The sequence below is a fragment of the Panthera leo genome, chromosome F2 (assembly GCF_018350215.1).
Source record: "Panthera leo isolate Ple1 chromosome F2, P.leo_Ple1_pat1.1, whole genome shotgun sequence".
NCBI lineage: Eukaryota > Metazoa > Chordata > Mammalia > Carnivora > Felidae > Panthera > Panthera leo.
The window spans coordinates 82374046-82387888 of record NC_056695.1 but is presented as its reverse complement, the minus strand read 5'-3'; the positions used below and the strand labels follow the sequence as shown (position 1 = coordinate 82387888).

General features: G+C 63.5%; 1 protein-coding gene across 1 annotated transcript in view; it reads left to right on the top strand.

Moving 5' to 3' along the window:
* The first annotated feature begins 10951 nt into the window (after positions 1-10951).
* PLEC (plectin) overlaps positions 10952-13843 on the top strand; it is a 34720-nt gene continuing 31828 nt past the window's right edge. The window contains 1 exon segment of the mRNA XM_042923885.1: positions 10952-11702. Coding sequence (XP_042779819.1) covers positions 11165-11702 — 538 coding nt within the window. The 5' untranslated portion in view covers positions 10952-11164.

Below are 13843 nucleotides of genomic sequence, written 5' to 3'. Positions count from 1 at the left end.
ATGACCTGAGCCAAAGTCGGCCGCTTAACCGACTGAGCCACCCAGGCGCCCCTTGTTTTTGTTTTCTAACGAAACCTCTTGAATCCGTCGGCATTTGCTTTGGGCTGAGAGGTGGGCTGGAGCCTTGGGGTGTCACGCTCAGGGTCCGGACTTGGGTTGGTGGGTGACAAAGAGGACTTTAAATATCTCCTTTCCCACCAGACAGCTTTCTGAGGGCCAGGTCTGTGTCCTGCTGCACCTGTGTTATGTGACAAGCGTGGCTTAAAAGTGAGGGGACGGAGGGGAGGGAAAGGCGGGCCCCCAGCCGGAGCCCTGTGGGGGTCCTGGTGGCATGGTGACTCCTGGGTGCCCCCAGACAAGTGGCTGAGGAGAGGCGCGGAGGTGCTGAGGTGGCGGCAGGCGGGGTGCTGGTGGGGGGAGGTCCAGAGGGCGGGACAACGGGAGCGTGGACGAGGGCGTCCGGGCTGCAGGTGAGTGAGCACGCGGGGACGCTGGGAGGCGGAGGCCAGGCTGGGGACAGCACCCCAGGGCCCCCACAAGGAGGAGAAGAGGCCCATGCTCCGAGCTCAGGGGCAGCTGGACAAGCAGAGCCGGGGGCTGGGGCAGGGGCAGAGCCTTATACTGGGGGCCCCGGGGAAGGGGTGACAAACCAGGAGAAGGCTGCCTGGGCTAGGGGTCTCGAGCAGGATGAGGCCCAAAGAGTGCCCAACACTTGATGATAAGGGACACTGGGGGCCTTGGTGAGATCCGTTTGGGGATGTCATCGGGCTGGAGGTGCCGAGGGGTAAGAAGGGTCGTGTGGGGCTGTAAGCGGTGTGGGAGGGAGGACGTCCTCCAGGACAGAGAGGAGGCAGGCGGAGCACTGGCCTGAGGTCCCTGGGGCAGGGGAGGCCTCGGCCCGGAGGGGCATCTGTGGCCTTCGGCGTCGTGGGCACCGTGGGGTGCTGGGCCCGTCCGCACGTGTGGGGCTGGATGTGATCACCCCTTGCCATTGAGGGCCATGTGGGGTGAGCAGGGAGGAAGGTGCCCACTCAGAAGATGCGGAACAGGAGGCTGTGGGGCCTGCTCTCTCTCCTCTCCTCCCCTCTTCTGCACCAGGACGGCTTGGGGCCTGGCTTAGCTGCAGAAGGGTTGTCCTGTCCAGGTGGTCAGCTCTCGGCAGGGACCTTTACTGCCGTCCTGAGGCAGAGGGGTTGTGGGGCCAAGGACAGGATGGGGGGGACGCTCTGCTGCCCGCTGTGGCTCCGGGGCCGGGGACAGATCCGGAACCAATTCTGCAGGAAAGGAAGACTCTAGAAGGTGTCTGCGGTAGCTGGTCTGGGGTCTGGGTTCAGACGGGCTGGTGGCCGGGACGGTGGGGTTAGGGGAGACCCCCCGGAGGGTGCGGGGTGCAGGACTGCAGGTGTGAGGCAGCTGTGGGAAACCAGAAAGAGGTGTCTCATGTCTTTTTTCCGTTCTTTGGTTTTTCAAGTGAGTGTGTATTTTGAACTTTTGAAACGTATCCTTTCCCCCTTCCTTCTTAGGCGAAAGGCGGCAGGGAAAGCTTATAGAATAGGCACCAAGGTGGCCCTGAGGGACGTGGGTGGGCTTTGCTGTTGTCTCCTTAGCAACTCGCGCCTGCTGACGAGGACAGACGGCCCTGTGGTAGGTTCCTGTGGCTGCTGGAGTAAGTTGCCAGCATCCGGTGGCCGGTGGCCCGAAACAACAGAACTTTACTCTCTCACCCTTTGGAGGCCACAAGTCCAGAATCCAGGTATCGGCAGGGCCGTGCTCCCTCGGAGGCTCTGGGGCAGACCCTGGTGGCCGCTGGCGTGCCCTGGCTTGTGATGGCCTCTGTCCAGTACCTGCCTCCGTCTTCCACGTGGCCTCCCCCTGTGTCCTTCCTCTGCCTCTTGTGAGCATACGTGTCCTTGCACTTGGGGCCTCCCTGAGCAATCCAGGACGATCTTATTTCAAGATCCTTAATTATAACCGCAAAGACCCCCCTTTTCCAAGTAAGATAACATTCGTGGGCTCTAGGGATTTGGAGGCAGACATGTGTTTTGGGGACCACCATTGAAACCAGTGCCCCCCGGCCCCCTAAATCCACGTCTGTCACGTACAGGCTGCCTTCCTCTGATCCGATATCGGTGAGGGTCTGGATATGGTCCCTGGGGCAAAACTCCTGTCTGTCTGTGGATTTGTGAAACTAGCCAGCCAGTCTTAACGCTTCCAGAAGACGGTGGTGGGACTGGCATAGAATAGACACCCCCATTCCGAAAGGGGGGAAATAGAAAGGGATAGAGGGCTGACCAGTCCCCAGCAAGTTTGAACCCACAGGGCAAATTCCTGAGAAAACTCCTCTCTGGCTTGATGCTCTGCTGTGCGGCCTCCGCCCCTGGCCTCTGCTCTGGGGTCCCCTACTCCTTGTCCTTGCGGGGCAGCCCATGAGCTAACCTGTGAGCACATGAGAATGCTAACCACCTCCCGTCCTCGCATCCTGCCTCTGCCCCCTTCCGTCCCAGCTGGTGGTGTCTCTGCTCCTACAACATTCTCACAGACCTTGTGTGTCACGGGGATCCGTGGCTCCGGACAAGAGGGTTCTCCACGGGACTTTTCTGGGTGACCCCTCTCCGTTCCCGGCTTCTGCGGAGACGGTTGACTGGACCAGGGGGCCAGACGTCTAAGCTGGTCGGCAGGGGGCTGTGTGGTCGCGGCCTTGGCACTCTCTCCAGGGCCCGCCTTCCCACCAGGTCCACGTTCTGCCACCTGAACAGGTTGTGACCTTCCTGGGTCATCAGTGCCGGTTCCCTTTTTGCGTAACAGCCCCTTCCACAACTTGTGTCTTTCCTCTCTATCTTTCTGATCTTTCCCATGCGCTGCAAGAGGAGGTGGGCCACCCCTCCCGCTTCCCCCGGGAATCTCCTCGGCTAAAGGTCCAAGTTCACCACTCGCAAGTTCGGCCTCCACCTAGCAGCAGGACAGCGTCCAGTCGCGTTTCCTGCCGCTGTTCCATAGGGGTCTCCTTGGTCCGCTTTCCAGTGCGCGTCCCTCTCCTCTTTCTGAGTCTCCACCGGCATCGCCTCCAGCACCTGGGTTTCCACCAGCGGTTCACCGCAGCCCGGGCTTTTTCCGGCATGTTCTTCAGCCCACTGCCCGATTCCGAAGCCTCGTCCACACTCTTAGGTGTTGCTCACCGTGCCCCGTAACAAAACCTTGACCGGTCTCCTGTGTCTGCCGTAGCAAATCGCCACAAACACGTGGTCTAAGAACCAGAAATGTATCGACTCTGTTCTGGAGGTTAGAAGTCCAAAGTCAGCGTGTTGGCCACACTTTCTTGGGAGGCTCTAGAGGACTTCCTCACCTCTTCCAGCTTCTGGTGGCTGCTGGCATTGCCTGGTTTCTGTGGCTTTTCCTCCTAGGGTCTCTTCTGTCTCTCTTAAGGACGCCTGCCACTGGGTTGAGGGCCCACCCACGTGATCCAGGGTGATCTCATCTTGAGACCCTTCGCTTAGTAACATCTGCAAAGACCCAATTTCCAAATAAGGTCACAGTCGGTTGTAGGCACCAGGGGTTCAGACGTGAAAAGATCCTTTTTCGGGGTCGCCACTCCAAGCCCTCCCCGCAAGTGTCCCTCCAGTGTTGGTTGATGTATCGTAAAACTTTCACATCTCTTTATTTTGTGCTTGTTGTTTAAACAAACAAACAAACAAACATGCATAGCATTTTGTAGTACGGTTTAGTTTATAATTTTATAATTTGGTATTATAGAGTATTTTTAGACACATGTAACTTCTCTTCTACTTAATGTCACAACAGGAACATCTTTCTATAACATTTATTTACAATATGATATCACGTAACATAATATTGCTTTGTGTGGTAACCACATCCTATTTAAACTAATGCCCTCTAAGACAACATTCGGGTTATTTTTGGTTTTTCAGTTGTTTTAATTTTTTGCTTTTCGCTGCAAGGAGTGGCTTTGGAGCTGGGTTGTCGGGTGTATCTGTGACATTCGTTTGAAATAGAATTTCTGGGTCAGTGGTGTGTAAAATGTAAGGCTTGTCTGCACCAAGATACCAGTTTTTACCTATCAGATTGGCAAAAATCCAAAAACTTGGATTTCTGGATTGTATTGGTGAAGCTGTGGGAGCCAAGCCAGTGATGGTGCACATCCCATCCAATCTGATCAGATCAAGCACCGCTGGGAACCATGCTCCCGAGGGGCCTCCCGGGTGACAGGCCTCCGGGGGTGGGGTGGGGGGACTGATGGAAAATCGAGGGTCCGACAGGACACGGGAGGTGTCACTTTTTGTGTTAAAAGGAGAAAAATCAAGAATCGTGCTTGTATTTGCTTGATTTTCCATAAAGAAACTGGAGAGGAATAAACAGGAAGCCAGCAACGGTGACTCCCAGGCTGCGTGCGGGTGGGAGGGGACAAGCTAGGAAGTCTTCTCACGTGCTTGCCCTGCTGGAGGCAGGTGGGCGTTTTCTGTTCTCACACAGCGGTTAAGGGGTTTCTGAGATGTTTGCTGGGTCCTGCACTTGAGTCTGCTGCAGTCCCTGGGGACTCCCTCCTCTCCCTGCCCGGCACCCACGGCACCCACGGCACCCACGGCACCCACGGTAGAGCCCCTCCCTCCCCCCACCCAGCAGCCACCGTAGGGCTTCAGGCAGACCAGGAACCTTGCTGCTCCGTGAGTGAGGGGCTGAGGTGGCTGTCCCAGCGGGAGGGCTGATGAGAGCTGGAGTTAGCATGAATGCAGGGGTGAGCTGGGGGAGCATGAGTCCCCGCTTCGTGGGCCCCAGTTTTTATGCCTGGGGGGCCCTTCTGCACTTCAGTTCTGATTTTTGTCTCATTCTAGAGGGGTTTATATCTAGCATTGCTAATGAAGGGTTTTTTTCTATCACATTAAAAAAATTTTTTTAATGTTTTTTATTCATTTTTGAGAGACAGAGACAGAGTGAGAGCGGGGTAGAGGAAGAGAGGGAGACACAGAATCCAAAGCAGGCTCCGGGCTCCGAGCTGTCAGCAGAGCCCGACGCGGGGCTCGAACCCACCAGCCGTGAGATCATGACCTGGGCCAAAGTCAGACGCTTAACCAACTGAGCCGCCCAGGTGCCCAGGTGGTGGTGGTGGGGGTGGGCAGCAGGATTGTGGAGGGACCTGGCAGAGTCCTGGAAGTGGGACAGCGTGGGCCACCAGGAGGTGAGAGAGGTGCTCGCCAGGCCCCGTGCAGCAGTGGAGGCGCTGGGGGTGGGAACGAGGACGGCGTTGGAAGATATTTGAGGGCAGAATGACGGAGCGGGGGACGTGGGGGTGGGAGCCGGCATCCCGCAGCAGTCTCTGGCAGATGCCTGGTAACCATGCTGTTCTTGAGCGGGGCTGCACGGAGACAGCTGGACGGGGCCCAAGGTGAAAGCCTTCGCCAGGGTGTCCGGGAGCCCTGGCGGGCACCCAGCCTGCTGCTGCAGTGGGCCTAGACTTCCCCGGGGCCTCCCAGAGCGGCTGGCCTGGCTGGCTTCCTGCTGTCATCATCCTGCAAGGGGCGGCTTCCCAGGCGGGACGTTTGGCTCCTGCCCCGGCCCGAAGCTTCCCGAGGTGTAGGCAGACTCTGGGCCATGGCTGTGGGGCGAGACGGCCCCCGTGCTCACACTTGCCGGGCACAGTCTGTGGGGTTTCACCGGGCCAGGCCTTCGCCGGGTGATTGTCGGAGACCCTAAGCGGACCTGTGTGGGACTGCCCAGATCCCCTGCCGTGGGCCCCAGCAGCGCAGGCTGCCGTGGGGCCGTGGGGGGCAGGTTTGAAACTGGGGAACCATAGGGAGGAGTGCCAGGCTGAGGGCGGGTGGGGTCTTGGGAGCAGTGGGACTATCCAGATGGGAGATGAGGTTGCGTGGGGGCAGGGGCAAGGGTCCTTCCTTGGCCCTGGCCCATGACTCAGCCTGTCAGCGTCTTCCGCGACTTGTGAGGAGGGCTCTGTTCGAGATGGGGGTGCTGGGAAGGAGGGAGCACCCGGTTGTGGTGTTAGGGCTCAGCTCAGGTCCCAGGGACCCCGAGGGCGTGTGCTGCCTCCTGGAATTTGCAGAAAGCTTCAAGAGGGTTTGGCCTCGCTTGGGGTGAGAGTCTGTGGCCCGGGTGACCTGCTAGGGCCCTAGTTGGGCATGAGAGAGCCATGCTGCTGGGTCAGGCCATCTGCCCTGTTGGGGACCTGGAGATGAGCTCCTGGGCAGCGAGGTCGGTAAAGGCTGAGGATGTAGGGGGGGCCAGGACCTTCCCGTCTCTCCCACGGGACCTGGATAACCTGCGCCCTTTCCTCCTCACTGCCCATATCTCTTGCCCCCGGGGCCCTTGTCCAAGGTAGTTTGAGGGACCTCCCTAGCTTGGTGAAACCCACCGACAGCTGTTTCCAGCCCCTTTCTCCCTGCTCTGGCCGTCTCTAGTCTTTGGGGCTGACCGGACTCTTCTCCTCTTTCTCTGGGCCTTTGCATGAGTGGTCTGTCTTCCTTTGCTTGCTAGAGGCAGCCTGTCTTTTGGCTCTGACGTCACTGCCCCTTCCTCTGGGAAGCCTGCTCTGAGAAGGGACCAAAGAACAGGCCCAGTGTGTCCCGTGGAGCCTTTCCAGGGTCCGCGTGGCTGCTCCCCACTTGGGAGGCCACACTGCGGCTGCTGTTTAAGGCACATTCAGCAGCAGCAGGCTGAAGACACCTCTTCACTGGATTTTCCGGCTGCCGCCACTTTCCTGGAAGCCCCCAGTTGCACGTAGCGCAGGGGACTGCAGTGGCCACTTACAGGTGGGCAGCCCCATGTGAGGGGACCAGTGAAAGGTCTGGGACACTCCTCTGGTTGACCTGACGAGCGGGCCTGAGGCCAATAAGGGTGGCTGCTTGGAGGAGGTGGCCCGGCCTGGAAGGAGACTGAGGCAGGCTGGCCACATCTTGTGGCAACAGGACACGACCAGCGTGGGAAGGCAGGGTGCACCTGGGGCTGACATCTTAGGTGTGGGCACGGCTCCCGCTTTATGGCTTTGTGAGGTGCGACGATATAGACTCCACCCTGGCCCCACCTTGCCAGTGCCAATGCCCGCATTCTGCCCCAGAGGCTGGCAGTGACAGTCTTCTGCTGTGGCTTAGGAGACTGACCCCCTCAGCAGCGACAGCGACAGTAGGGGTGGGGGGAGCCGGGAGATGTGCTGGGGCCTGGACTGATGGTGGCAGTGGTGGACAGGCTGGAAGGTAGAGCCCCAGGACCTGTGGGGCTGGCCATGCAGGGACGGGCGCTTGCACAGTAGCCCCAGGGGGGTGGCCTGCACTGTGGACGGTGGATGGAGGTGCACCTGGAGCTGGGGGGACGAGGGCATCCCAAGACAAGCTTGACTGGGATCTGCTGAGTGGAGAGCTGGAGGCTGGGGTGCAGTGTGGAGTCCTGCTGGACATGAAACCCTAGCAGTCAGAGTGGAGAGAACATCTTGAGTCATAGGACTGAGCGAGGTGGCCCAGAGGAGAATGGGGGGGGGGAGGGCTTGGCCTCCCGGGGAGAGGGGGGTGGGTGGGCAGAGGCAGAGCCGCTGCGGCGTGAAAGGTGGTGAAGGGGCTGATTTAGGGTCCTGGGGTACCACTGCCGGCAGGCCTCCGGCTCCTGCCCTGGTGGGATCCGCCTACCCGCCGCAACCAGGGTGCTGGTCCAGGAGGTCGCGGGGCGGCTCAGACCTGTGGGTATCTCCTGCAAGGAGTGAGTGGCCGTGCACGAACGAGCCGGAGGGCACTGTGAGGGACTGTGCGGTGGCCGGGGGGTGGGCCGTCGGAGCGCACCTAGGGCCCGGCAGTCTGGCTGGAGTTAGCGGGGTCTGGCCGCACGAGGTGGGGGCTGGAGGGTGGGGGCGGCGCGCCGCGGGGGCTTGCGCCAGGGCTGCCTTGCCAAGCGCATCGATCAGCCCAAGCCCCGCCCCTGACTGGCAAGCCCCGCCCCGGGCCTCTCGGCTCCTCCCCCAGGCTGCGGCTCTGGCCGGGGCAGTGCGTTGCGGGGCTGGACTCTGCGTGGCGGCAGCCGCGCCGCCCTCAGTCCCGACGGAGACATGGACCCCTCGAGAGCCATCCAGCAGGAGATCAGCTCCCTCAAAGGTGCGGGCCGGGGCCGGGGCCCGAGCCAGGGGGCGAGGACCAGGCAGTGACCTCCAGCTGCGTGCAGCCCCGCGCAGGGCCGCGGTCAAGGTCTGCTGCCCCTGGAGTAGCCTTGGGGATAGGGAGCTGGGGCCGCAGGAGCCCCCAGGCCCGTGCACCGCCAGGGCTCCAGCTGGTCGGGGTCCGCCGGGGGTCGGCCGGGGGCTACTCTTGCCGCAGCCCTGCGGCCCTGCAGCGAGCGTCGGGGGGGCGGGGCGGGCTGCTGCAGCGGCGGGGGCGGGTCGGAGGTGAGCTCTGGCTTTCGCTGCGGGTCCGCCCCTTTTCCTGCCGGACTCTGCGGAGCCCCCGCCCCGCTGCCGCCCTGCAAGCCCAGCGTCCGAGGGGACAGGCCAGGGCAGTGGGTATCACTGCGGGGAGGCGCCAGGCGGGCTGGCCCCGGGCAAGTCCACACTGCGGCTCTTTGTTCCGGGGTGGGGGGGCCGGGGGCTGCCGGAGGGCTCCGACTGGTTGCCCTGGAAACCTGGAGGGCCCGGAGTGCGAGGGGAGGAGGCCGCCCTGCCTACCCGCGCTGGCCCTCCCGGCGCCGAATCAGCCGCTGCGGCTGCGGTTCTGCAGGGTGGGGGCGGGGCAGAAAGGGGGCATCCTTCCAGCCCTGGGACTTTGTGGGGGGCGCCCCCACCCAGGCGCGGAGAGGGGCGAGCGGGGGGGCGGGGGGGAGCGGAAGCTGCCGCGAACATCTTGCTCCAGGCTCCTACCTGCTGCTCCCCTCGGCCGCTGGGGGCGCCCGGGCTGCTGGGAGGGAGGGGGATTCCCTACCATGCCCCGCCCCCTTTCTGCGGAGCCCCACGTGGCTGCCACCTCGTGCAGGCCCGTGTAGGAGGAGAGACCTTAGGTCCAAGTGCTTGGGAGGCCTTGGGGTGGCTTGGAATCAATTTGGGAGGGGGGGCATGGGTTGGCTTGGGGAGCGGCTTGGGGATTTGGGGGGATGAGGTCGGGAAATCAAACCAGGAAGATGACATGGGGTAGGCATGGGGGGAGAGCAGGAGGTGAGTGAGGGGCTATGGGCGGGCAGGGGAGAGCAGGAGGTCTGGGGGGCAGGGCCGAGGGACAGGTCAGGAGAGTGGACGAGCTCTTCGCACACAGGTCTGGGGGAGCGCTGGGGGACTGCTGTCCCGAACCGCAGCTGCCGCTGGTTCTCGAAGCCCCAGCCCGGGTGGCCGCGAGGGCCCGCAGGCGCCCTGGGCTGAAGGGGCGTGGACGTGTCCACCGCCGCGCTAGCGGTGCGTCCTCCCGGAGCCCGTCGCCGTGTGGGCTGGCCGGCTTCCTGCCCGGCTGGCTGCAGGGGACTGGCGGATGGCGGGGGGAGGGGGGAGGGCGCCGCAGTGAGCTGGCGGGCGGGGCCGTGCGGACCGGACGGTTGGCTGCGTCTTCAGTTTCCACCGCCGCGTCCGCCAAGACCGGGCGCACGCGTGTGTGTGTCTAACGAGTGTGCGTGTGCATGTATGTGTGAATGTATATGTGTGCATGAGTGGGGGGGGTGGGGGCGGTGCTGTTTGGACCCGGCTCTGCGGTGCCATGGCAACCGCCCCATAAACCCGCCCCCACCCGTTGCCAGTTGGCCGCCTGCCCACGGGCGCCTCCCACCTCGGGATCCCCCACCCCCGCCCTGTTGGCCCTATTTATAATCAGTTCCCGGGTTAGCTGCGCTTGGTGGGAATGGGTGTGTCGGCTTGGGGGAAGGGGAGAGCGTGGCTGGGTGCGGGTCGGGGCAGCACGGCGTGGAAGAATGCGGGGAGGCACAGGACATCCACGGCTGGGTCCTCAGCTGTGGGAGCCTGGAAGTGACTGATGGGTGTGGCCGGATCCGGCTTCAGGGCCCCACCGGGCAGCTCCTGGACCCTGCTGTTGGTCCCCCTTTGACTTGGGCCCCTGACCGGCTTCTGGTGTGGCGCTGCTCCCCCTACTCCTTCCCCGCTGGTCCACGGGCAGGGGCACTCAGGCCACCCAGGGCGGGGCGTCTGTGTGGCAGTAGGGGCACCAGGCCTGCCTGGGGTGGCAGGGATTTGGTGACTTTGATTTCCTGTGGCAGCTGAGAGTTTCTGGCTTCCAACAGCTGGCCTGGGGCTGCTCAGACACCCCTCCCCTGTGCCCGGCTCAGAGTGTTTCGGGGTCCCCTTTGATCTGGCCTGGCATGGGAAGTGTTAAAGAGGGCGGCTACCGTCTTGGGCCTGGCATTTGGAGGTGGGGGCTCTGTCCCTTTGCCTGTGTGATGGACAGCGGCCAGTGGTGTCCAAAGCCCGCCTGTCCACATGCCACTGCGGTCCCCCCTCCGACCTCTGCTCCCCAAGACCCCAGCTTTCCATCCAGATTTCTGCCCCCCAAGACCCCAGCTCTCCCCTCAGACCTCTAGTGCCCCGCCAGGCCCAGACAGCCCGGTACCCGCCTTCAGATCCTGCCTTCAGATCGTCGTGAGTCCGAGAAACCTGAGACCACAACCCTGAATTGGGTCCCCAGCCTGAGCCCCCCCTCCCCTGCTATTCCCGACCCCCCCCCCCCCCAGCCTATTCTGCCACCATTGTAGATTCCAGGTCCGGAGCCACTGTGGTACCCCCTCCCCCTAGTCTAAGAAACCTTGAAGGAAGTGTTTAGAAACTGACGTAATTTCTGACGCGGAGCTGTGGGGCCTGGAAAGGGGGGGCCTGCGGGGGGGGGCTGCCATGGCAAGGTGCCCCCCACTCTGCGAGGGGGCCCCCCACTTTGCGAGGGGCCCCGGGGGCTGTGGGTGGGAGGGGCCGCCCATGCTGCTGAGTCAGAGGGGGCCGGCCCCGGCGTCCCGGAGGGAGGGCGGGCCGGCGGGAGGCTCGCGCAGGCGGTGGGCAGGCGGCAGTGCCGGCCGGAATCTCAGCGAGCCAGGGAGCCCGGCTCGACAGCCACAAGCCGCGGAGCCCGTGCCCTCGAGCCCAGCCCGCCTGCCAGCCTCCGTCTCGCCCGGTCCCGAGGTGCCTTGTGGACCTCCTCCCTGTGCCCCGCCCGTCACCCTCGCCTCTGGGGCTCTGGCAGCCATGGTGGCGGGTATGCTCATGCCGCTGGACCAGCTGCGGGCCATTTACGAGGTGCTCTTCCGTGAAGGCGTGATGGTGGCCAAGAAGGATCGGAGGCCCCGCAGCCTGCACCCTCACGTCCCCGGCGTCACCAATCTGCAGGTCATGTGCGCCATGGCCTCGCTGCGGGCCCGGGGCCTGGTGCGGGAGACCTTTGCCTGGCGCCACTTTTACTGGTACCTCACCAACGAGGGCATCGCCCACCTGCGCCAGTACCTGCACCTGCCGCCGGAGATCGTGCCCGCCTCTCTGCAGCGCGTGCGCCGCCCTGTCGCCATGGTGATGCCTGCGCGGCGCGCCCCCCATGTGCAGTCTGTGCAGGGGCCCCTGGGCTGCCCGCCAAAGTGGGGGCCGCTGCCCGCTGAGGACCCTGCCCGTGAGGAGCGGCGGGTCTACCGTCGGAAGGAGCCTGAGGAGGGGGCACCTGAGCCCCCGGTGGTGCCCGCCACCACCCCGGGGAACCTGGTGAGGCCTGGCCCGGAGCCTGCCCCAGCCACAGGTCAGCTGCGTCCTGCCCCCAGCCCTGGGGGATGGGAAGGGGGTGCCCGGGCGCAGCCCTGGTGGGCTGGGGGTGGCAGTGCACATGGGGGAGCTTCCCTCACACCAGCAGGTGGTGCTGTCTCTGCCCGAGGGTGCCGGGCGCCCTGGTGCTGGACCCACGTGGCTCCTCCTCCCGGCTTGAGGACCTTGGGGTGGGTGGGCCACTGCCAGCCCAGCCTCAGGCTCCCCTTCGGGCTAGGGGTGGGGCTCGCAAAGCCTGGACTGGCAGGACCAGCTGTTGGCACAGCCCTGCCCCACACCAGCTAGCCTCTCTCCCCAGCACTGCCCTGTGCCTGTGCCCCGCTCACTCCTGTCTGCCCCTAGGCCCTCTCTGCTGGAGGCCGTAGCTTGCAGGGAGGAGCCGGAATAATGCGGGGGGCACTGCTCTCCAGCAGCGTAGCCCAGGTGAACTGGCTGACCTTTCTGAGCCTTGAGTCTGTCTTTTTTTTTGGGGGGGGGGGGACAGCTGCCCCTGTGGTTTTGTGGCCCATATGGTTTCGTGATGCGGTATTGTTCCTGGGAGCCTGGCCGGCTTGGAGTTGGTGAGGGCCGAGGGGGCAGCTCTAGGTTGGGGGAGAGAGGAGGAGACAGCTGGCAGACGCACTGCCTGGCAAACCAGTGGCCAGGGTGTGGCGGCACCGGGCCCAGACCCTTTCCGGTGGAAGCCGGGTCACAGAGGATGGAACAGGTCTTAGGGCCCCAGGGGTCGCCAAGTGACCCTGCGGCGTCCTTCCTCTGTGTCATCCTCCGTCCCTAAGCACCTGCGTTGGCAGGACCCAGGTAGGCAGATGACTGGTGTCCCACGGAGCGTGAGGCTCACACATGTACTTTCAGAGCTCACTGGCCTTGGTGCTGATTTGGGGTGGCCCTGGTGCCCCAGCAGAAGGCAGGCTTGGCTCCTGCTTCCTTCTTTGTGTCTTCTCACCTGGGGAGGAACCTGGTGTGGAAGGGGCTGGGAAAGGGGCCTGGCCTGAGGCTAGCGGGGTGGGCAAGAGTTTGCCAGGTGGATGGGGGTCAAGGGATCGAGGTGCAGGTCCAAGGTGCTGAGCGGGACCCAGTTCTGGTCTGGTGTGGGTTGGTCCTGCTAGAGCTGTGCCTTGGGAGCTCATCTGGGAGGATCAGTGAGGTGGTGGGGTAGAGGGACGGTCTCTGGGCTTTCCCCGTGGCCTTGGACAAGTTGCGTGGCCTCTCCAAACTCTTGTTGGTGGGGTCACAGCATCCCCCACAAGGAGACGAGTGCTCGGCGGGGTGCGTGGTCAGCACTGACTGGCCTTCAGTGGCCAAGTCCCAGCCCAGGGGTCCTTTCATCCCTGCCGCGGAGCCCCTGAGCTCTCCCTGTCTTGGGTCGTGGGTGTGTGGAGTATAGGCTCCTCCTTCCTTTCTCCCCTTCCTTCCTTGTCTGTGGCCAGGCTGGGCAGGCAGATGGTAGCGGGGCCAGGATGGGGGACTGGGTGTGGCTGCAGCGGGCAGAGAGGAGGGCACCCCCAGCCCTGGTGGAGGTGACTCAGTGTTGCCTCCCGGCCGCAGCCACAGGCGGCAGCTCAGAGTTTCCAACAGGAAATGAACTCCAGCTCCAGGCTGAGTCAGGCCTGCGGGTGTGGGCTCCCCAAGGGCCGAGCACCGGACCTGAGGGCCGCCCTTGGCCGGGGGCACCTCGGGCGTGCTGCATGCCGGCCGTGGTGCCGGTACCTCCTCGTCTGTGGGGTTGTGATGGCTCCGTGCTCAGGCTGCACCTAGAATTGCCAGCTTTTCAGAGTTTACAATAACGAGCACGCGGACCCCTTCCTTGCTGGCTCTGTCCTCTCCAGTCAGCTGGTAGGAGGGGAAGGCAGGGGTGTGTGGGGCCCACTGCACCGATCACCAGAGTGGCCTCGGCCAGTGGGCCGCCTCTGCCTGTCCAGACTTGGCCAAGGAGCCGTGGGCGCCGCGGGCAGTCACACGTGCCCTGCTGCACCTCTGTCCCCACCTGGGAGCCCTGGTGGTCTGCTCATCCTCGTGGGAAGGCATCCACTGCTCGTTCGGCCACATGTCGGCCAGACCCAAACCAAGCCCCCAGCATCTGGGGATGGACTGGATGAGGAATGAGCCAGGGGGAGGTAG